Source organism: Merops nubicus, unplaced genomic scaffold, assembly GCF_000691845.1.
Source record: "Merops nubicus isolate BGI_N331 unplaced genomic scaffold, ASM69184v1 scaffold4196, whole genome shotgun sequence".
Taxonomy (NCBI): domain Eukaryota; kingdom Metazoa; phylum Chordata; class Aves; order Coraciiformes; family Meropidae; genus Merops; species Merops nubicus.
In genome coordinates this window covers 1-23261 of record NW_008614206.1, presented here as the reverse complement: position 1 = coordinate 23261, position 23261 = coordinate 1, and the positions used below count along the sequence as shown (strand labels likewise).

The following is a 23261-nucleotide window of genomic DNA, read 5'->3' as shown; positions in this document are numbered from 1 at the left end:
TGGGAGTCACAGAATCCCAGCGTGGTGGGGTTGGGAGGGACCTCTGGAGATCATCTCATCCAACCTCCCTGCTCCAGCAGCTCACCCACAGCAGGGTGCCCAGGATTGAGTCCAGATGGGTTTGGAATCTTTCCAGAGGAGCCTCTCTGGGCAGCTGCTCCAGGCTTGGCCACCCTCACACCAAAGATGTTTCTCCTCCTGCTCAGATGGAACCTCCTGGGTTCCAGTTTGTGCCCATTGCCCCTTGTCCTGTCGCTGGGCACCACTGACCAGAGTCTGGCCCCAGCCTCTTGCCCCCACCCTTTAGCTCTTGATCAGCACTGATCAGATCCCCTCTGAGTCTTCTCTTCTCCAAGCTAAACAGCCACAGAGCTCTCAGCCTGTCCACGCACAGAGATGCTCCAGGCCCCTCAGCATCTTCGCATCCTCTGCTGGACTCTCTCTAGTAGTTCCTTGTCTCTCTTGAACTGGGGAGGCCAGAACTGGACCCAATACTCCAGAGGTGGCCTCCCTGGGGCAGAGGAGAGGAGCAGAAGAACCTCAGTGGACCTCACCCCAGGATCCCATTGGCCTGTTGGGTTGAGAGTTATGGGATTGAACCCTGGCTACTCACTCACATCGAGGTGCTGCATCCAGGCTGTTGTGCTGTGCCCTGGAAGGGTCATACCTTCTGCGTTAGTTTGAGCTCTTTGCACTGGGACTCACCTGTATTGAAGCCCTGAAGCCTAAAGCAAACCCAGATCTCATTGCTTTATGAAATCCCTTGTTCATTTTTGTGCTGGTGCCCAGCGACACTGCCGCTGTCTGTGGGGCTTGCAGTGGTGAGTCACAATTGTGGTTTGATTGCTATCTGCTGTCTCTGCCTTTCTGCTCTTTCTTGAGCAGTATCTGCTAACAACAGCAAACTGAAGAGTGCTTATTGAAGACAAACATGGTTGCTAGGAGCAAGGAGGATGAGCTGAGTGGAGGTCGCTCCCTGCACGTTGCATTTGCAAATGCGAAGCTTGCTCCATAGCTCCTCTGTAGTGCCTAGTAAAGACTGGGTTATTCTGGCCTTTTGTGCAAATTACTTGAGTGGCATAAATACCAGTTTTTGTCAAAGAGTGTTTGAAGCTCTCTGGTTTTCAGTGTAGATTTGTGTCAGCACAGGCCTTATGTAAATGTGGCTTTTTGGGCAGAATTTCTACTGAGGGGAACATGACTTTCTGTGGAGCTCTAAATCCTCCTGAATTGCTGGTTCTGTAAGGCAGAGCTGTGCTTTTAAGTTGTCTGAGAAACCTCCAGGCACAACAAGAGTGCTATATAAATAATAAATAAACTAATAAATCAGTTATCATCAGCTCTCACCTCTTCAATTGAGGTCAGAAAGAGAAGTCATTGGAGGGAGAAGCAGCAAGGAAAGCTGCAGTGCCTGATGGCCCCAGGGGGGAGCACAACCTAAAGGTCAGGCTTGGCATTCAATTTAAAAAATATATACCCAGTCCAAGATGAGTATCTGTCAAGCAGACAGTTAACTCTCTGGTACGAGGAGCCTGACATTCAAAAGGTTTCATGCTTCCCTGCTGGCACATGGTGGCTTTCAAACCATCAGGAACCTCTGAGAGTAATTTGTCAACACCCTCGTGTCCTCCCAGGGGAGAGCAATTAATCTGCATGTCATCAGCATCTAGATGACATTGAAGTCCGTGACAATCGTGTTATTGCTGTCCCTGTGGGCCATCAACGTGAGCCAAAGGACCTAAATAAGGGGAACAAATGTAGGATTCCTACAATATTTTAAAAGTTTTCTGTCCTTTCTCCTCCCCTGTTTTAATTCACAGACTCATAGCATGGGTTGAGTTGGGAAGGACCTTAAAGATCACCTGGTTCCAACCCCCCTCCGTGGGCAGGGACACCTCCTGCTAGACCAGGCTGCTGATGAGCAGATATGGAAATATCATAAATGATGGGACCAGCAAACTGGATCTGAGAACGTGGAGAAGGGCATTAGCTGTTTTCCTGATACAATTGTATCATGTACAAGTGTACAAGCTCTGACTTGGAATTCATCAGCTTGACCTAGCAGAGAGGTTTAAAGAAGGGGTGTGAACACGGGCTGGGCCTTTTGTGAAATGTCCTGTAAACATTTGTTCCAGCACATTTGATCCTCAATTTACAATGAAGAAGGATTCATTCATCTGAAGAGAGATTGCTTAATGGCCTCTGTACAGCCAGAACTTTTATTAATATAATAGTGTCACATTTCATTGACGGGCGTTCGGAGCTGCTGAGCAGGCAAAGAAGTAGCATTATAAATGAAATTGTATTTCTCTTCTTCTGGCTAGTATGAAATTTAGCAGTGAATTTGCAGTCATGTACAGCTCCTCTGAAATAGCCAAATGGAGGATTTCTAGAACAGAGCAGCCTCTTTAATTTAATTGGCCTTTAATGTTTACAGAGTGTGTGTCAGTGTTTTGTGTAGGTGCTAGTGGGACTGCAGGTATTTTCCCCTCCTGTGAAAAAGAATCCATGGCAGAAAGAAGATAATTAGTCTTGTTGCAGCTTGATGTGTGGTGAATGAGACATGTGTATGTTGTGCTATTTATTTGCTCTATAAATTAAAATAACATCAAATATGCATAACACACACACACAAAAAGGTGTGCATGTGATTATACCTATATATAGTATCCCAAGCTTGTCTTGGGGTGAGGCCAGGAAAAATGGCAATGCCTGGCAGCAGTAGAGATGTATTGAGCAGCTGCTTTTCTTCCTCTCATCCCTCCTTTCTGCCCCTCCTCCTGTCCATGTTTCAGTGCTGCCAATTCACAAGGTTATTTTCCTTCACCCACATCAGGGGCAGGGAGGAAAAAGCCACCAGATAACATATAAGGGATTAATATTACCTGTAGCATCTTCTGCCTTTCTTGGTCTCTTGTCTCAGATGGCATGGAATTAAATAGTTGCTATTAAAGATTAATAAGGCTTCACAGATGGTTATCAAGTGCTTAGGATTGTGTTAGGCAGAAAAATCTTCAGTATCACTTCCAATATTTTTATAGTACTCTGACGAAGTATTCAATTTCCATCAGCAGCAGAATGTTCTGTTAAACAAGTCTGGCAAATGCTTGAAGAATTGACTGGTTTAAATCTGCAATTTTACATTTAGAGCTTTTCAGATTTCCAGAAAAAGTCCAAGATGCCTTCAATAGGTAATTTAATTTGTCATCCAAAGCACTGATAAAGATGTAAATTCAATCTTGTTGTTTTCAAGTCTTTCAACTGAAAAATTTCATCCTGATAAGCTCCTTGTTTTAACCTGGTGTAGAAAGGTGGGTCCTGATTGTGTCACCCTTCCTTTGATTTCATTCTTTCATTCCACCCCCCAATGGAATGAGACTAAAGCTGCTGTGAGATGATTGGGTTAGAATCTTTTTATAGAGCTGCAGTTTCACCAAACCCAAACATGTAGAAAACCTGAGAACCTTACTGAGCCTTTATCCAAAATCATGAGGTCAATTAAAAAAACAAACAGCATTTTTATAACAACTATTTTTATAGTTTTATCTCTTGTTCTTGTGTTGCACAATCTGGTTTGAAACCAGCAGGTTTCACCTTTTACTTTGAGTTAAAGTACCAAGCTTCTCCTGTGGGGGAGCTGGGGTTGTGAGAAGAGGCCAAATCTTGATATGCAAAGGAGAAAAGAAAGCTGCCAATCCAAGCAACAAATTTTCAGCTTTACAAAAATCAGCTTCTTTTGAATGCCTGTGGTGCAAAGGTGGGAGTCTCCCACCTGAGCTGGCATTGCACCTCTGCCTTCCAAATCCTCACATTTTCATTCAGATTTGTGTCACATACCTACAGCTTTCACCACGTAGGTGTATTTTTTAATTCCCTCATTAGGGACGACCAACTTCCAGCTTGTGGCAGGAGTAGCACATGGAACCATTTAGCAGCATCAGCCTGAGGGATTATGACTTTTTGGTTTTGAGGCCCATATTCTCTGGGATGTGTTGTGTGTTTTTTGTTTTTACTAGAGCAGAAATGTGATCACAGAGCTAGGTATAAAATGATATGGGATATAATTTTGTAACCTAGCCATGCTGTTACTGGGAGTGTTAATTAGGTCATTCTTAACCCTCATGTAGAGGACAAAGGAGAGTGAAATGCTCTGGCCCAGCTGCTTATGTCGTGGTGACAAACAGCATGTAGGGGATTTTGGAGTTCAGATCTTGGTCTGACTTTTCTTAAATGCCTATCACTGTGCTTACCTTTGTCAAAAGGCCCATAAATCAGCACAGCCAGCAGTTAGTGAAGCCAGCCCTGCTCTTCTGTCCAGGTGTATGCACTGTTGGCTATCAGAGCAGTTACCCTAAATAGTGATCTATTCATAAATTAATATTTATTAATGAATAAAAAAAGGATAAGCTGAGTAGAAATACTTAATAAGTCTTGATTTTGAGCCTCTGAGCAGGCTTGAAATATACTTCATAGGATATTTGAAAGCTGGCTTCTTGTGTGATGAGAAGTTTACCTTGATAAAATGGGACTGATTTGAGCACATCCATGCAGAGCTGGGGTGGTTGAAGGGCTCACCCTTCAGATGGGATCAGTAAGAAGAAAGTCATCCAGTCCAACCCCCCTGCAGCAAACAGGGATGTTTTTCTCTGTGCTTTAAGATGTGCAAATTGTGTGGTGATTAAACAGAATTATCCATGGGCTGGTTAGGATTTCTCTCCACCACATTTACACTCTTGTCCTGCTTGTACAATGAGGGAATAAGAGAAACTCTGTAAGATTCCTGGATTTATAGAAGTGTTTATATTTTTATGGGTCACCAAAACAGACTCTGTGTGTGTAAGATGACCTAGAAGTTGTCACTGAGTGTCTGTCCTCTCTGTCCTCCTCTCCAGAATGATGAAGTCCTCTGTACACGCAGAAGAAGATGACTTTGTGCCAGAGCTCCAGAGAAGCATCCATCCCAGAGAGAGGCCAGACTGGGAGGAGACTCTCAGTGCTATGGTAAAACACCTTCTTGCTTCTTCTCTGTGCATTATTTTTGGTTCTGGACCATCTCCTCTTATATTCTAGCTACGCATTGATTTATATTCCTCGAGTTTTGGATTTTTAAATGGATTGCATAGTACAAGACCAAAATACTTCCCTTCCTCTGGCATTTTGTCAAGGAGAGAGAGAAGGAGCGTGCATAATGCTTCTGCCCTATTAATACGTGCCCCAAAGCAGGTCTAGTAACCAATTAAAAGGTCCACAATGTCACAACGATTTTCACTCTGCATTAACCTCTTTTTCAGCAAGACTTTTGAGCATGAAGGGAACTTTTTGTGAAATCATGCTCTCTGAAGCGTGCAACATTGTTGAAGAATAAGATTTTAACAAAATGCTGGCTTAAGTCTACAGGAATAAAACCTCAGCCTGAAAGCTAATGAATCATCAGAGGGAGCAGACTGGCAGAAAAGGAGCTGCAAAGGTGCTGTCCTCATGCTCAGGGAGGGCACTGCAAGTGGGCAGTGGGCCACAGGCACCTAGATATGTTTGTTTTCTTTTTAAATGAGTGAGTAAAGTGCCTGCAGTTCTGCTTTCCCAACTCCCTCTAGCATTTGCTGTGTTTGGAAGGTCAGATGTTATTTTATTAGCAGCCAAAAAGGGCAATCAGGTTAGGTGGTTTTGTGCAGTTATCTTACCTCACAGCAGCTTCATCTGCAGTACAGGAGTGTCTGGGAGTTGGAGCTTGCTTGTTATTTTCAGATTTTCTAAATGGCCTCATTAGCACAATGAGCTGAAGAGGGAATTGGAGCTGTTGGAGAGGGTCCAGAGGAGGTCATGAAGATGATGTAAGAGCTGAACCCCTCTGCTGTGAGGCCAGGCTGAGAGGGTTGGGATTGTTCAGCCTGGAGAAGAGGAGGCTCTGGGGAGACCTTGTCACAGCCACCCAGTACCTGAAGGCTGAAAGCATCTGAGAGCTGGGGAAGGATGTTTTCCAAGGGCTTGCAGTGATAGGAGGAGGGGTAATGGCTTCAAACTGGAAGAGGGGACATTTAGATGAGAAAGGGGGAAGAAGTTCCTCACTGTGAGGGTGGTGAGACCCTGGCCCAGGTTGTCCAGGGAAGCTGTGGATGCTCCATCCCTGGAGCTGTTCCAGACCAGGTTGGATGGGGCTTGGAGCAACCTGCTCTAGTGGGAGGTGTCCTTGCCCATGGCAGGGGGTGGGAACAAGATGGTGTTTAAAGTCTCTTCCAACCCAAAGCATGCTGTGATTCTGTGATAACTGCCTTCTGCAGCAGGCCTTGGCTCGAGGGGAGGTCTGAGTGTTGCAGGACAGTGGTGGTGCTCCCGAGGGGTGTGCAGTGCAGCAGCATGGTGAAGAACCTTTACTGTCAGGTGGCACCAGTGTCTGTTTGTCCCTCTTACTGGATCGTGTGGCTGTGGCCAGGCTCCAGCCTGGAAAAGCCATTTGTCCTCTGCTCCTTGACTGCCAGCAGAGCTGTGGCACCATGAGAGATGGGCGACTGCAGGGCAGTCAGACTCAGCTGGTGGATGGGGCTGGGGGTTATCTGTCCCAGTGGATTACTGGATGTTTAAAGCATTATATATATATACACACGACCATTAATATCCAACTGGGTCGTGTGAAATGGATTTTGGATTAGCTGATCTTTGTACAACCTTCAGAAAATGTGTAGCTAGGAAAGTCTCTCTGAGCCAGGTATTACTTTTCATTTTAAACAGGGGAACAGAGAGAAATACTGTGTTTCACTCTTAAAAGCATCATCAAACCCCATGTAATGCAACAAGAATATTTTATTCCAAACTTTATTTTCAAGCCAAAAAAACCCCAATCCAAAACATAGACTTCAAAAGCATTTTTGTCTCCTCCTATATTCTGTTCCTGTTGCTCTGCTCAGCCCCACTGTTAATTGTGATATTCTGCAACTGTCTCTGCCTCAGGATGTTTTTTATTCTGTTTTTCCCTTCTCTCCCCCTCGGTGGAGAGCAGTTCACAGTGGTGCCAGCTGTTTGAGAGCTCTGCCTGTTCTCATCAGTGTAATCCAGCCAGCAGTGCAGGCTCCTGGCCTTGGTGTTTCTGCACACCCTGGAGCCAGGAGTCGTGTGTAAATCCCTGCTGTCTGTAACCTCAAGGTGTGTCTCAGCAAAGTGAGTCTAATTCCACATCTCCACCAGTAACACAAGTTAGCTGGCATGCTTCATTTGTTATTGTTTTTTTTTCTAATCTTGATTTACAATGGAGAGATTCACCTCTTCAGGCTTTGTACTTTCCCTGTCCTCATCAGGGCTGTTGTGCTCATGCATAATATGCCTCACACTGTGCTCTTAATTCACTTTTTAGAACATGTCCTCTTGCACAGCTCCAGCCATGTAAGACCTGAACAGTCCAGGTGGCCATAAAAAAAGAGATTTAAAGGATGCTAAACAAGAAAATTCACATCTGAGGCTTGCTGCCCAATGATTTGGTGTGATGAAACACAGGGCTGCGTGTAAAGCTACTGAACCTCTATTTATAATGGCTGGGAATTGTGCTTAGAGCATTGCTTTGATTTCATGGTCCTCTGAATACATTGTAGATGGGTAGAAAAACCTCATTTGGATGTCTGCTGTGTTGAGCTGCTCCATCCCTGGAGGTGTTCAAGAGCAGGTTGGTTGGAGCTTTGAGCAACCTCTTCTAGTGGGAGGTGTCCCTGCCCATGGCAGGGGATTGGAATGAGAAAATCCTTAAGGTCCCTTCCAGCCCAAACCATTCTATAATTCTGTGATAAATTCCCACTTCCAACCTCTGCCTTATATCCATTCAGAAGATAATATTTATGAGATGTAAATATTTACAGGGGAGTCCTTCAACACTGTCTCTGTTCTCTGTTTAACCAGTGTGTCCATGTTCTGTCTTTTTCCTGATCATTTGAAACCTGAGGTTTTTTCCCTTGCTCTTGTCCTTCCTTTTGCATTTCAGCAGCTTGAGCCTTTCCCCAGAGAATGCTCCTTCTGTGATATGTTATTTTTTTCTAATACATTCAGTTTTTGGACAGGAGTTGTTTAAATTGCAGACTTCAGGTTGTGCTGTAGTTTTGCTGTCTCAGCCTCTGGGGGATGGAGGCTTCAGGGGCTTGCAGCAGTTGGACACAGGACAGTTTTCTGCTCTCCATTGCTTCCCATGGCAGAAAGCTGGGGACCCAACTGGGTGTGAGGCTTTGTCCCTTGAAATGAGTTTAGTGTTCTGCCAGGGGAGCAGGTGCTGAGACTGGCAACAGTGGGAAGAGCTTGGGAGAGCCTGGCACAGCCCAGGGGTGCTCACTCATTTCTCTCTTTACCTCTGCACGTGTTTTTGTGCTTTGGGAAAAGGTGATTTATCCATTCACAGTTAGATGAACGTGTACAAGTTGTCCCTGCTTTCCCTCCCCCTTTTATCCTCAATATATTTCAAAGTGCTTATTATTAATTTATATAAGTGCTTTGTTTCCAGAGCTTTTTTTAACAGGAAATAAACTAAAAGCCTTTCTAAATGCATAGAGGATGAATGTGCTCCTATACTGTAAATATAAGGCAGGGTAAGCACTCTTATTTTTAATATTTCTGTCATTGCCAGTTTATTCTGGGCACCCAAGCAGCTTTGGTCCTTTGTCTGATACTACTTTTATCATCTTTTTTACATTTCTTCTTTGTACTTTGACCTACTTTTTAAAGCTGCTTGTTTCTTGTTTGTGGTTTCTCCAAAAGGCAGGTGATTTTGTGTTGGAGAACTGGTTTGTTTGGCTGCTTCTGGTGGTTTTTGAACTTCCTTAGTGGTTACAAAATCTTGTCCTGTAGATTTGGAGAACCAGGCTGAGTGAGATGCAGCACTTAGATGGACAGACTTCACAGGAGTTAGGTGATAAGAGAGCTGCCTGAGCAGTCCTTGAGGGCTCCTATATTTTGTATTCCCCTCCTGAGTCATGTTCTGTATTTTTAGAATTTGGTCATATTAGAGATACTGGTTTTTTTTTGACTGCCTCAGCCTCCTATTCCCACTGGGCCTGCTGGGTAACCTTCACACATGCTAGTTTTCCTTTCTCTGCTCCAGTTTGGAAAACACAGTTGGTGATACTGACTTTTTGTAGAACACTTTTGGAGTCCTAGGGGTGTGAAAAGCCATGTTTGAGCCAAGCAGTGTTGCAGTGTATGGATTTTGTAATGTTTCTCTGAGGTGGTGAAGTTATTTTAAAGAGAAGGAGTATCTTTTTCTTGTAAGATCCTGAAAAGTGCTTGAGAGCCTATGAAGCAGGTGTCCTCAGCCTGCCATTGACTTCACCTTGAATTGATATTTGTATTTAATATTACATCCACTTTATGTTATTGACCATCTGACTTGCTCTCAGCACCTCATTATGAGTTCAGTAAGCTGCAGTGTTTTAAAAGCAGTTTATCCCCCTTGACTTTTTCTTCTGTTTCTCTCCATTTTGTGGGCATGTAGGATCTTGCTCTCAGCACCTCATTATGAGTTCTGTAAGTTGCAGTGTTTTAAAAGCAGTCTATCCCCCTTGACTTTTGCTTCTGTTTCTCTCCATTTTGTGGGCAGGTAGGATTAATCATAGGATTGTTTTGGTTGGAAGAAACCTTTCAGATCATTGAGTCCAGCCATGCCCAAGCACTGACAAGTCCCCACTGCCCCGTGTCCCTCACACCACATCTCCACAGCTGGGAAACCCCTCCAGGGGTGGGGACTCCACCACTGCCCTGGGCAGCCTGGCACAGCCCTGGGCAACCCTTTCAGGGAAGAAGTCTTTCCTAGTGCCCAACCTGAACCTCCCCTGGTGCAACTTGAGGCTGTTTGTCCTTGCCCTGTTGCTTGTTCCTGGGAAGAAGATGCCAACACCCTGTCAGGGAGTTGTCAAGAGCCAGAAGGTCTCCCCTGAGCCTCCTTTGCTCCAGGCTCAGCACCCCCAGCTCCCTCAGCTGCTCCTCCCCACACTTGGCCTCTAGATCCTTCCCCAGCAGCTTTGTTGCCCTTCTCTGCCCACACTCCAGCCCCTCAAGCTCCTTCTGGCAGTGAGAGGCCCAAAACTCACCCCATTGTTGCAGGTGGGGCCTCACCAGTGCTGGTTGTAAGATCCCTGCCCTGCTCCTGCTGGCCACAGGAGTGCTGCTCCAAGCCAGGATGCTGGTGGCCTTCTTGACCACCTGTGCACATCTTGGCTCATCTCCCAGCAGCTCCCAGCCAGCCCCCCAGGTCCTGTTGTGCTGGGCACTTTCCAGCCCCCCTGCCCCAGCCTGGAGCATTGCAGGGGGTTGTTGTGCCCCAAGTGCAGGACCTGGCACGTGGCCTTGTTGAGCCTCATCCCCTTCACCTCTCCTCATCGACCCAGCCTGGGGAGATCCCTCTGTAGATCCTCCTGACCCTCCAGCATACAAACCAGATTAGACAGTGAGATAAATATGAAAATCTTTATTTATACACCCTACTGAAATTGTGCTGTCACAGAAGGATGTTGCCTGAAGGGCATAACCTGGCAGGCACTGGAGAGAAGGTGAATATACTCACTCCCCAGCTAGAAATAGGTTTTTGTGTATGTGTTTCTGAAAAAAAGTCATTTTTTATGCAGTGTCTGCCACTTCTTTCAGCTCTGGAAGCTTTCCAGATATGAGTCCCTAAAGCTGTGGTAGGTTTATTTACTGTGAGATATTTTTTCTGTTGTGCCCTGAGCACAAGAACACAGGTCACATCCTGCAGGGAATGTCTGTGGGGATCCATTCATGAGCAGATCATGCTGGGTGTGACCAAGAGTTCTTCACGTGGAGGACATCAGCCTCTCCCACCTTCCTGCACCTCTAAAGAGTAGCTTTTGGGATCTACAAGTATGAGTGTCCCTAGTGAGGTTATTGAGGTGATAGTCCAGGTAGATAGAGCCCCAGGCTGCCTAGAGAGGGTGTGATGTGGGAACCTCTCACTTGCTGATGGGAAACCATTAAAAATCCTTGTATTGGGCAAATGCCTGATTGAGCAGGAAGTTGCAGTAGTTGGCAGTTGTACACATTATCCTGTCCCCTTCATGCAAGTGGAATTTTATTATGAAAACTACAAACCTACAAGGCTCTTAGAAAGGCACAGGAGTTAGACCCTGTCCTGTGAAGTCCCTGGAATAATCTTAAATCTTCTACCAGGTCAGGTGGATTCTGAGAGCTGTAGTATTTTCAGCATTTGCTACTGGATGAGGCAAAGCCTGGCTTGTGAGGGTAATAAAGGCTTTTTAATGAGACCTTAATATATCACTCTGTTAAATCTGGGACATGAGTGAGGAGAAAACTATTTTTAAATGCAATTTATAAGAGCGTGTGGAGGAGTGAATTGTAAAGGCTTAAAGGGAGATTTCCCTCTCCTTGGTGCAAAGGTTTGCTTCTCATTCTTTGTGCAGCACTTAGTGCTGCCCCAAATCTTGACCGTGGCTTCTTCAAGAACAGATGGAAGAAATAGGAGGATATAAGGTTTCTTTTAAAAATGTTTTTGTTTGGTTGGTGGGGTTTTAACTCAAAAAACTTAAGGCATGTTTCTGAGTATGTCCTGACCCAAGCTAATGTGAATACATCCAGGAACTGAGGCAGGATCTGAGGAGCAACAGGGTGAGGTAAATCCAGTTGCTTGGCCCTGTCAACTGTGGTGATTTCCAAAAAGGTGGTTTATTGACATGATCTCATTTCAGCAGCTGAGATGTAGCAATGTAACACCTTTTAACGTGTAAAAATGGATTGGTTTTTGATTCCTGTTGTTTGCAGCTCCTTGTGTGCCTGCGAGACGACAGCAGAATTTTGGAGTGGAGTCTCTGGTTGGGAGCTCTTCAGTGAGTGCACAGTTAGTTTGGACAGGCTGGTCTCTTTTCACAGGGGTTATGTGCCATAGGCTTCTGGGGAAAAAGTGCTTCTGATCTCTGAATGCCTACCTGCAGGTCCTCTTTAGAAGTCCAGAGTTTTACACCCTCAAGTGCAAGGGGAAGATTTAGTACTTGGGAAGCTGAAATTGTGTTTTTTTTTTTTTGCTAGGTATTTTTATTTATTTTATTTATTTTAACCTATATTTCGTTTTTAATTCACATAACTTGTTTTCCTTGTTATTACTGCATGAATCAAGTGGTTTTTTTTCCCCTTGTTAAGCTTTTGGCAAGGTATTACAGTGTTATGTGTGGATCCTTCTCTCCCTCTCCCTCTTGGTTAGAGAGTCATTTTTATTTCACAGTCTTAACTCCCAGCATGAAGCTTGTCCCTGAGAATGTTTGAAAATTGGGACAATCACTTAATTGGCACATTGGCTTCCATTTGGGTATGCCAATTAAACGAGTTCAATTAAACTGGAATGGATACCATATTTTTGGCAGTAAGTATTAATTTATAGCAATAGTTTAATTTTCTTTGGTGATGCTATAGAAGCAGTTGTTTCTAGTCACAGTTACTGTCTTTACAGTGTGTGCAGTCTTGCAGTACAGTGTTGGTCCAGGAGAAAAAAAAAAAGACATTTTCATAGAACCATAGGATGGTTTGGATTGGAAGGGACTTTAAGGGACATCTAGTTCCAACCCCCCTGCCCTGGTTTAGTGAAGTGTTAGGGAGCCAGAGTGCTGCCGTGGATCATCCTGTGTGTAAAACACTGGTCTCATTAGTGTGTGTGGTGTCTGTTGTAATTACTGTTGTAATTAGTCCAGGTTATTCACTGTTGTAAGTTCTGAGAGGCAGCGTGTGATGGATGGGCTCTGAAGACAGGATTATGCTGTCATGACCCTCCTCCTCTTTTCCTCCCTCCCTATTCCAAAGATGGTCTCTCAACAACTTTTTTTTTTGTTGTAAGATAAGAAATTTGGTATTTTTTTTGAAATGTACTGATTTTGGAGATAAAATTTTTAATTTATTTGGTCTATCAATCATATTTCCCTAGTCCTGTTGTCTTAAAAATAAGATGGAACATCCAGGAAAGGAAAACAATCTTATTTACAGTTAGTTCATTTGGTGAAGTTTTTTTTTTTAAAATCTATGTTCAGATTTAAACCTCCTAATGTTAATTAGAAGGTGATGAATTATTCCCTGAAGTTGCTGGTAATCTTTATTTACAGTTAGTTCATTTGGTGAAGGTTTTTTTAAAATCTATGCTCGGATTTAAACCTCCTAATGTTAATTAGAAGGTGATGAATTATTCCCTGAAGTTGCTGGTAATCTATAGCCTGATTTTTGTTTTTTCCTAAATTGAAATCATTCCATACAGTTCTACTTTGCTACATTTCTGTTGGTCACTGCTGTGTCAGTGTAGGTCTGTGTGGTGTTTGGTGGTGTTTGATCACACACAGATGATTCTGGATAGTAGACTGAAGACCACAGAGGTGCCTCAGTCCCCTCAGCACCTTTGTAGCCTCCACTGGACTCCTGGTAGCTCCCTGTCTGTCTTGAAGTGGGGAGCCCAGAACTGGACACAGTACTCCAGGTTGTCATCCACCTTCCCAGTTTTGCTGACCAGTGGCATGGAAAGACCTTTCTACAGCTCTTGCAGCATACACCAGGTGTCCTCTTCTGACCCCACCTGAGTGACATCAGGTCATTTCTGGAGAGCAGAGTCACCTCAGGCTTGCCAGCACAAGGCATCTTTCTTCAGAGAACGGGCTCCTGGTGGCTGGGCAGGGTTTGGAGCAGCTGGTGGGGAAGGCAGAGCCAAGGAACCCTGCCCAGCTCTGGTGACCCCCAGCTGGAGGCTGCTGCAGCCAGAGCAGGGTGTGTGATCACAGGCCAGGCTTTCCCAGGCAGCTCTTGAGCACCATTAATGAGCTGATTCTTTTATTCTGTTTTCAGAAATTTATGGAGAGCTTATGGTAGAAATTGCATGTTACAAGTAGACACATTCTTCACATTACTGTGCTATTATAAGGCTTTGGAAAATGAGTATATAATGCACTAATTTTGGATTTCAAGCCATTGGAAACAGCTCTTCTTATAAATAAAAAGCTGAGTCCAGGTTGGCTTTACATGCATAAATAAATCCATGTAACTCTGACTCAGACATTGGGGGTAAATATCAGACTGCTGGTTTTTCCATCTTCCCAGACTTTCTTCTGCTGCATTGGGAGAATTCTTCAGTTCCTAAGGGGATTGATACCTGTAACATGACATGGTTATTTGCATAGTCACTGACTGTGGCCAGGGCACTCACCAGAGTGGTGGTTGCTACTTCAGGCTGAATTCATCTGTCTGGTGTTTTCTGTGAGGAGAAAGTGCTTTCTACTGTAACAACCCAAAGCTCCACTTGTCCTTTTCTAACCAAGCCACGATTAGGATCCCCTCCTCCCTCTGTGGAACAATAAACTGTAGAAATTGTGCATCCAACAGGGTCTGGGATTTGGGGGGTCTGGTTTTGTTTTAGCCGACAGGGAGCTGAAATCAAAGTATTGTGCTCCTTGGACCTTCTATTTTCCGTGGCTTTTTTTCTAAAATTTATTTTGTGGGCTGTACAGAGGGACTCTAACCCTGGCTGCCTTTCCCACGCATATTGTATGTGGGATTTTTGTTCTTAAAGAGAGAACATTCCTCAGCCAGGATGCTATTATGTGGGGCCCTGTACTGTACTGCTCCAGCTCCCGGGGCTGAGGGCTTTGGGAATGGTAATAAGGCTGCTGCTGCTTTGCTGTAGAGATGGCAACCCCAAACTTAAAGCTGTCAGGTGGTTATCATGCTAATGCTGTTCTCAGCAGCTCACCCTTCGTTTTTGCTTGGTGCATCTGTTTTTGTCTGTAGACAAGTGAGGACTATGAAAGAAATTAGAAGTGTGGGACTGTTTTGCTGGAAATATTCCCCCATCCTTTGGGCACGTTTGATCTGCAGAGGATCAGTGCAAGCTCTTGCCTCTCTTTAAGTCTCGGTTAGGAAGTCTTGTCATGACATAAAATCTGCTTTACAGAGGTGAATTTTGGTCACAGCTACAATAATGTGCTGGAGGAAGCTCCTAGAGCTGCCAAGCTTCTTACTCCATGTCTCAGATTCTACTTACCAAATTAGTTGTTTCACATGTGAACTGGAGATGGTTTTACCCACATATCTGTGAGCTGGAAAACTTTGGTTGAAAACACAGTAGCTGAATAGTTAAGAATTTGTTCTTTATTCATTCCAGGCTGATCCTTTAAACTGTGATAAATGGATGCCCTGGATCAACTCCTCAATTTTGGGAATGAGAGTTTTCCCTTAATTTGCCAGCTCATGACAATGCTTAAAATGTTGTGGGTTTTTTTTAATTTATTTTTTTTATTTTCCCTTTTGGAGGGGAAAAGATGGGAGTAGAAAAAAATCCCCCATGTCCTGTGTGGTCTTCTGAAAGAGAAGAATTCCCTGTTAACCATGCAGTAAGTGCTGGTTAGAACAATTCAGCATTGACAGCGGAAAGTGGAATTAAATGTCCTAAACTCCAAAAAAGATACCCACTAAAGTGTCTTCTTTATTGAATGCAGATTTCTTAGACGTGGGATTAAGAATGTGTGTTCAGAGTTTCCCCACTGGAAGCACTTGTCATGTTTTCACTGGCTTTCCTCTGTTGTGTTTCTCATTTACCGTGAGGGTTTAAGGATGTCTCTGGCTGAGTAACATTCCACAATCCCCAAACTGAAAGCTAAATTAAAAAGACAGTGCTACCTCTAACTCCTCCAGCTATCCTATCCTTGAGCTGCATCTAAGCCAGCCCTGCAGCTCTACTTTGGCACATCAGAAAGGATGGTTCTTTTATCTTTGCAACAGGGATGGAGATATTTACACCAGGTAAGGAGCTAAGTGATGACTTCAATTAAAAAAAACCCCAAACCACTTTAATAACATTTAAAAGGTTCGACTGTTTCTCATTCTGGGAATCACCTTTGTGCCTTTCTGTTGGCTGTTTCTTTGTCCACAGTGGCTTGGATTGTTGTAATCAGAGCATGCTGGACCCTTGCACTCTCAAAATTTATCTGATACCTTGCTCCTTTCTGGGTGAGGGTGGGTGGCCAGCTTCTGCAGATGTAGTTGGGTGCACAGGTCTCTGGGTAGAACAGGAGCTTGTCCTTGGGTTGCAGCTTTCCAGAGGCACTGGGTGGTTATTAAATGTGTCAGTGCTGCGCTCTGCTGAGCAGACTGCAAACAGCAGGGCTGTGAATTGTGGAGACAGTCCACTGGGAAATGCTGAGCAGGAGGGAGGGTCATTTAATTGGATTTTTTACTTCTTGGGTGAAGCTACTGTAATATAATGAGCAGATATTTTTGTTTAAGCTGAGCTTGTCAGACCTGGGTATCCCTGTTTCCCCAAAAAAGGTTGTCCAGGGCTGTGCCAGGCTGCCCAGGGCAGTGGTGGAGTCCCCATCCTTGGGGGGGTTTCAAAGCTGTGGAGATGTGGTGTGAGGGACATGGTTTCATGGTGCCATGGCAGTGCTGGATTAATGATTAGACTGAATCATCTGAAAGGTCTCTTCCAACCAAAACAATTCTGTGAAATGTCTTCATGTTAAATGTGCCCATGTTACCTTAAGCTGCTCTGAAAAACATAGCTGGAAGTGACACAAACATCTGTATGGAAGTACTAAGGAAGCTCCTTAGCATCCCCTACATGAATCAATGGGAAGTGGCAGTATGAAGAACTTGGCAAGTACTTACCTTGCCCATCATCTTGCCACTGTAGCTCTGACATTTTGGGATTAATATTGTATCTTCAAGGACCGTACAAGTCTTCTCTTGAGAAAAGTGACCCAGTTGCAGTCTCGATGTGCTCAGGTACAATTTAATCCTTTCAGAGATGATGCATGGACCAATAAATGCTGCAGAATTGAGACCTTGCATTTGGATTTATTTGTCATAGCTCAGACATAGTGACTTCCAGTCTAGTGAAAGCATTTTCCCTTTGCTTTTTAATTTATTTATTGTGGAAAACCAGGATAGTTGTTACAACATGAAAAGTAGGAGTCTAGAGAGCTTTCTCTCCTGGGAGTGTGTTATCAGTGACTGTGGGGTATGAAGCTGAGCTGAACCATATTTCTTCTTTCCTTGTGCTTCAGGCTGACTCGTGAGCAGTGATTGGTGAAAGCAGGAAGGTGCTAATGGAGCCATCATCTTTCACCTCGTAGCAATCGGGGGATTTTTGTAGGACAGGTTCATTTTAATGTTGCAAAGGAAGCTCTGCAGAGCAGTTGGTGCTGAGCCAGCTTTGTGCAGCTGGTCTGTAGCCAAGATCCTGGAGTAGCTGTTGGTGTCCTTGTGCATAAACCTCCCCTTCAGCTGTTGAACTGTGGAGCCTGCACGCTGCAGTTCATCCTCTTGCTTAAGCAGACCCTTACTCACCACAGAGGAATGACATTCACTGAGACCACACTTCAGTTTCCTGCTGTTCTTCAGAAAAGAAGTAAAAATCTGACAAAGATTTGGGGTTTTTTGGGAAGCTTGAGGTGGTTCAGGTTTTTTCTTTCCTTCTTTCCCCCTTCCCCCAAGAAGATCAAGGGGAAATTAAGATGATGTAAAAGAAAGACTGTCATGGAAACCAACTGGCATTTTGAATCAGCTGTCCCATTTTTAGAAACAAGGCCATGTGCTGAAAGAATCCAGAGCAATCTGGTCTCTCCAAACTGGTTTTGGTGAGAGATTAGTGGTAGGAAGATGGATAAATCTTAGAATCATTTATGTGGGAAAAGATCATCAAGTCCAACCATTAACCTGACTCTGCCAAGTCCACTGCTAAACCATGTCCCTAACCTCCTCAAGGGGTTTATAGTAGTACTGTGGAAAATCAGTTTACTGGATATTTGGAGTACTGGAGCTTGGTGGGATTCCAGTTTCTTATCTTCTCAGGTGTCCCAGTGTAAGTCTGTGGCAGTAGGAGGAGGGCTGTGGGCTTTGCATTGGCTCAGTGTTCTCCCTTGTTGAGGATACCAAGGTGGAAACTTTATCCCATGGTGTTCACTGGACTGTGCTCTTCAGTTTCATGTGTATTTCCAGATTGTGTTATGTTTCTGGGTGCAAGGGAGACAGGTTGACACGTTTTCTGATAAATGCAATGAGACTTTTTAGGAGAAAACCCTTTTGTATTATGCAGTGGAATCGTTAGGTATCAATTATTTATGACTAAGGTTTTGTGTGCTAGAGAGCACAAAGCTGAAGTTCTCCAAATCGTGTCTATAAATATCAAGACAAAAAAATTCCAGGCTTAGATGCTTGAAGCAAGACAGTCCTGATTGATTTGTGAGGGCTCTGGGATTCCCAGGGAGGGAGTTCAGCAGCAGCACTTGAAAGCTGCACAAGTGCTGTAGGGGCTTCAGGGGTCTCCTGGCACCCTCTGGGCACGTGGCTGATGGTGATTTAAGAATGGCATGACCACCCATTGAGGGGTGGGGCTGACAGACAGGCCTTCTCCCAAAACTGCTTAGAGACACCATTCTTAGTTCTGGATTGAGCCCTGATTTGTTTACCAAGTTTTGGACCAAAGCAGATTGATGGAGCAGTGACACTAAGCTGTGAAAATTGGGCTAAATAATTTGCATAAAGAGATTTGCTGTGCAATTACTGGGCATCCACTGAAGGGTGTTGTGTAGAAAAGAGGGAAGTGAGAAGCAACTGATGATGCTAGCTAGCTAATCATCAGATGTAAATCATCCCCCTGCTTCAAAATGATTATTTAAAATTAAGTTAACTGTGACACAAAGCACAGAAGATGACAAACCTCATTTGGGGTGTTTTGTTTGTATTTGGAGTGGAGGGTAATCTAGGGGGACATTTCACAGGCCAGGTTTGGGATCAAAACAGGTACAGGCTAATGGTGAGTAAGGTGTGGGTTTGTGTAGCTATCTATCTTTGGTTCAATGGAAAGCAGTTGCTGTTTATTTTAGAGTAATATGGTCTTTAAAATTGCACTAAGTTTCTTTTTTGCTTATCTGGCTAATCACCAAGTTTTTTCTGCTGTTAGTACCTCACACCAAAGATTTTAACTTGCTCCAGATCACCATCCTGCCCTTTTTCCTCAGCTGTGAGGTTCATGAGAGATTATTGTCCTGCAGCAGGGTCCAGAGAGCTCAGATCTGATTGGAAAAGCCACCAAAGTTAATTGCTCTATTGCATCTCGTTGTAGTTTGTTTAAGTGGATACATGGGAGAGGCAGATATCTCTTTCCAGCATGATTTGGACCTAACTCAACCAGGAAGAAGAGGATAATACAACTTCTTCAAAGAGAGATGCTGGCATTTAAGTCTCCTGGAGGTGTGAGTTTTGCCTACGCTGCCTTGAGTCAGATCCAGGGTCCTCTCTACCCACTGCTGCAAACTGGCTTGAAGCCCACGTTTCTCTGTCAGATTTGTTTATCCATTTTTATATCCCACCAGCTTCTACTGCTGATGGAAAAGAAACATTATTTTTCTTCCTACAGAAATTCTGTTCCTTAGAAAATTCAGGCAAGCACATTCAGCTTTGCCTAAAAGCAGCTTAGAGGAATGGCACATTTATTCCCATAATTAGCTATTTTCCTATGTAAATTACCTGTAAGGTTTATTAAATTGGTGATCCTCTTGATGTTAAAATTCACTACGAGGCTCTCAAGTATCCTGCTACATCTTAAAGTAATTGTGTATTTAATAACAGTCAGGTGGCCAAGGATGGGTTTACTGAAGGGTCTAAATATTGCCTATGTTTTTCTTTGGTGAGTGGATGTGTGTTCTGTACAGCTGGGGGACCACAGAGCTCAAGCCCAAAGGGGCTGTGGGATCCCCTTTTCTGGAGAGATTCCAAACCTGCCTGGACTCAATCCTGGGCACCCTGCTGTGGGTGAGCTGCTGGAGCAGGGGGAGCTGGATGAGATGATCTCCAGAGGACCCTTCCAACCCCCACTGTTCCAGAGTTCTGTAACATGATTGCTTTTGTCCTAATCTAGTTGTTGGAAGTAGGTGAACCAGACCCAAAATGCTTGTTTATCTCTGGTGAGTGTAAAAGTAGCCTGGGGTAGATAACAGAGTTGTAGCTGCTTCCCTCGTGCATGTCTGGAGCTGAATGAGATGAATCACTCCCTCCAGCTCTGCTGTTAATGAGTATGGGCATGGTGAGTGGTTTGGGCTTAGTTACTGCAGCTCTTTGTGATGTGGTGAAGCACATGTAAATGTGACCTGGGTCAAGCTGAAACAAGAGCTTCAGGGGGGGGGGATATGAAAGATGCCCCCGTTGTTCCTCCGGTATGTAGGCTCCCAGCATGAATTGTCTGCCTCTGAAGTTTTTGGGGGTGAGGTCCAAGTTGTTTCCATGTTTTCCACTGCAGTGTACAACTGTGTTCTGTTCTGTGTAACAGCCTTTGGACATCTCTGCTCAGAGGTCTTCTGGTGAACCAGCTTAGGAGCTTTGGTCCTGATCTGGGTCAGGGAAGTCATGTCCTTACTCCTGTCATTAGAAAATGGGTGTGATTTGATGTTTTTGTTGTTCCAGACCTGTAAGAGAAGGAATACCAAAGTGCCTTTCTTCCTCTTACTCGAGCATTCACTGTTTTGGACACTATTTATGTTTTGTAGGGCATTGTATAAAGCAGAAAAAAACTGGTCTCACCTCCATCACTGATGAACAATCTCTGTCCAACACTGAGGACTCTGCTTTTCTCCTGCTCTGTGAAGCCTGTGCTGATTTTCCTGTTTGATCACTGCTCTCTTCATAGAAACCTTACTTTACACTTACACCAATAGCTGCAAACATCTTTTTTTAAAGGCTCACCTCCCACATATAAGCAGCCCTGTCATAAACTTGATTTTCCACTGTATGAGCTCTCCAGCTTCTCCCAGTGCTGCTGCATGAATCTAAGGGCACAGATGTTTGGAAAATCAGGTACTTAATGAGGAGTCAAGGATGGAGTTTAGGAATGGATGTCAGGCTCCTACCTCTGAAAATCTCCTCTTGAGAAACCAGGAGCAGTCACAAATAAAATACTGGATCTGGTAGTTGTTACTAAGAATCAGGAAGGCTCTGTGGTAGGATTCAGGGAGAGACAATCACATATTGGATTGTAATCCTGAGGGTCAGTATTCCTTGCTAAAAAGGCAAATGTACAACTAACTCCTAGCACATAGGAGATTTCAGCTGTGTTTGTGCCTATATGTCAAAATATGCTTAGCAAGTGGTGGTCCTTAACACACAGTCAAATTTGAAGTTCCATGCTTCTTCTTTCTCCTTTTTTTGCAGGCAAGAGGTGCAGATATCCCTGACATTCCAGGGGAGCTGCCACTCCGGACCTGTGGCAGCACAGCCAGTATGAAAGTGAAGAATGTGAAAAAGTAAGAGCACTGTTCTTTGATTTTCCTGTCCTTGCTGGGCTCCTGCCTCTGAGATCCTGGGTTTTAGCTGTTGTGCTGTGATACAGCTAGGGCATTCACCAGTAATTTTTGATAATAGATTTATCAGAGCAACCTAAATCCATGTGAAACGAAGTAAATGATAGCTAAGGTAGCTGAAAACTGGAGACCTGGGAGGTTCTGTTGGCTCTCTCACCTTCTGCTGGCCACAGAAGCAAAGCTTGTTAGAGTTTTGAACCTCACTGTTGTTGTATTTGTAAATTTTTGGCATTTCTTCCTGAAACTGATGAATAAGAAGGACATATATACTGAAAAACTTAAGAGAAGCCTAGGCAATGTAGAAATGAGATCATTTTCCCTGTCTCCCTGTGCTCTGGGAAGCTAAAACAGGAAAAAGTGGGTGGCCTAGATATATTTTTTTATTTGATATTTTCTCTCTCTCTCTCTCTCTCTCTCTTTTTTTTTCCCCCCCTTCATTCTGTCCTTTACCTCTTAATTTGAATGGGTTTTGCACAGGGTTTTTTTGAGTATGTTTTTTCTTCTCTAATCTCTCAGATTTGCTTTTCTGAGGGCTTACACTGTCTTTTTTTTTCTCCCTCTTTCTCTCTGATTCTCTCCCAAAGAATGTAAACCATCTCATTATGCTTGCAGCTAGAGGTTTCAAACCTCTACCCCACAACAGGGATCAAAAGTAATCAATATTACTTGCCTTGTCTTTGCCAAGAGTGCTGATTTGAGGACCAGAACTCCCCAATATTGATTGCTCTGTGCGTGCCCAGCACCTCTCTGAAGCTCTCTGATCCTCTGAGGGAAGTGGCTCTTTGTTCTAGTGCTGAGCAGCCAGATGCTGCATCTCACTTCCCACTTCTCTTCCCGTGGGAAGAGAGAAGCTAGATAATGACAATCTCATTGGCTCCCCACCAGAAATATCTATAGGAGTCTATAATAGCTTCAGCAGAAGCAAGAGCATGTTGCAGAACCAGAGGATCTCCCCACCAGCCACCACTGTAACTGGAGACACTTGGGAATAATTATGCCTCACTTTTGAATTTTAAAAAGGCCAAGGATAAATAGCCTTTGTTCTGCCCCCTCAGATACATCCACCCGGGACTGATGGGCTGTGATGCCTTTCACAGGTAAAGTTCTGCTTTCCTCTGTCTCGTGTAAGGCTGTTCCTTTGCACTGCCACAGTGTGTTTGTGAAGGGAGAGCGGCTTGTCCCTGCACCATCTCATGAAGATGTGGGCTTGGGTGTTGATGGAATGCCACGCAGCTCTCTGAGGATGCAATGAGAAATGCCTCTTGGTGATTTAGTTTTATTTTCTCACTCGATTCCTTTCTCCACTGTTTCGGTGCATCTCATCAACAGCTCCCTCTGTTCCCTTGGCTTTAGGATGAGAAAGTTGTTATTTCTGTGTCTCAGTGGCTGCATTTCGTAACAGGACTTGGTGCTCAGCCTTGTTTCAGGGAGTTGCCTCTAACTTTTGGGCTTTTGATGTGCTTCAGGTTATCCTTCACCAAGGGCCATTTCCCGAAGATGGCTGAATGTGCCCATTTCCATTATGAAAACGTGGACTTTGGCAACATCCAGGTGAGTTTCAGATTTCTTTTATATACAAAACATCCTTGTGTTTGGCTGCCAGCTAACCTGGTCCAGAGGCAACAGAGAGACCTCCACTGTGATCTGTTTAGTTGGTTTAGTGATAAGAAATTGCAGCATTATGGTCTTGTTAGGTGGAATTGCTTCCGTGTGCTGGGTCAGAATCTGTCCTTAGCTCTGGGGAGACCTCGCTGAGGTCAGAGATGATTTTATCTCCATATTTTTTTTCCATATTTTATTTATTTGAGTTTGATGTCACTGTTTTAAGGCTGCATCAAATATTCATTATGGAAGTAGTAACTGCATGCACATTTTCAGTTTGTCTGTGTATCTTTAAACAATTGTGTGAATTGTTTCCACATTGTGCCCTGCACTTGGAGACACAGGAAT

The 23261-nt window shown here is 44.1% G+C and overlaps 1 protein-coding gene across 1 annotated transcript; it reads left to right on the top strand.

Moving 5' to 3' along the window:
- Nucleotides 1–4892: 4892 nt before the first annotated feature.
- Nucleotides 4893–22862, top strand: LOC103774708 (rho GTPase-activating protein 32-like; the record flags this gene model as incomplete). The annotated part of the gene is made up of 3 exons (XM_008942130.1): nucleotides 4893–5001; nucleotides 21163–21254; nucleotides 22778–22862. Coding segments are annotated over 3 exons (286 nt in total), but the record flags the coding sequence as incomplete, so codon positions are not given.
- Nucleotides 22863–23261: the final 399 nt, after the last annotated feature.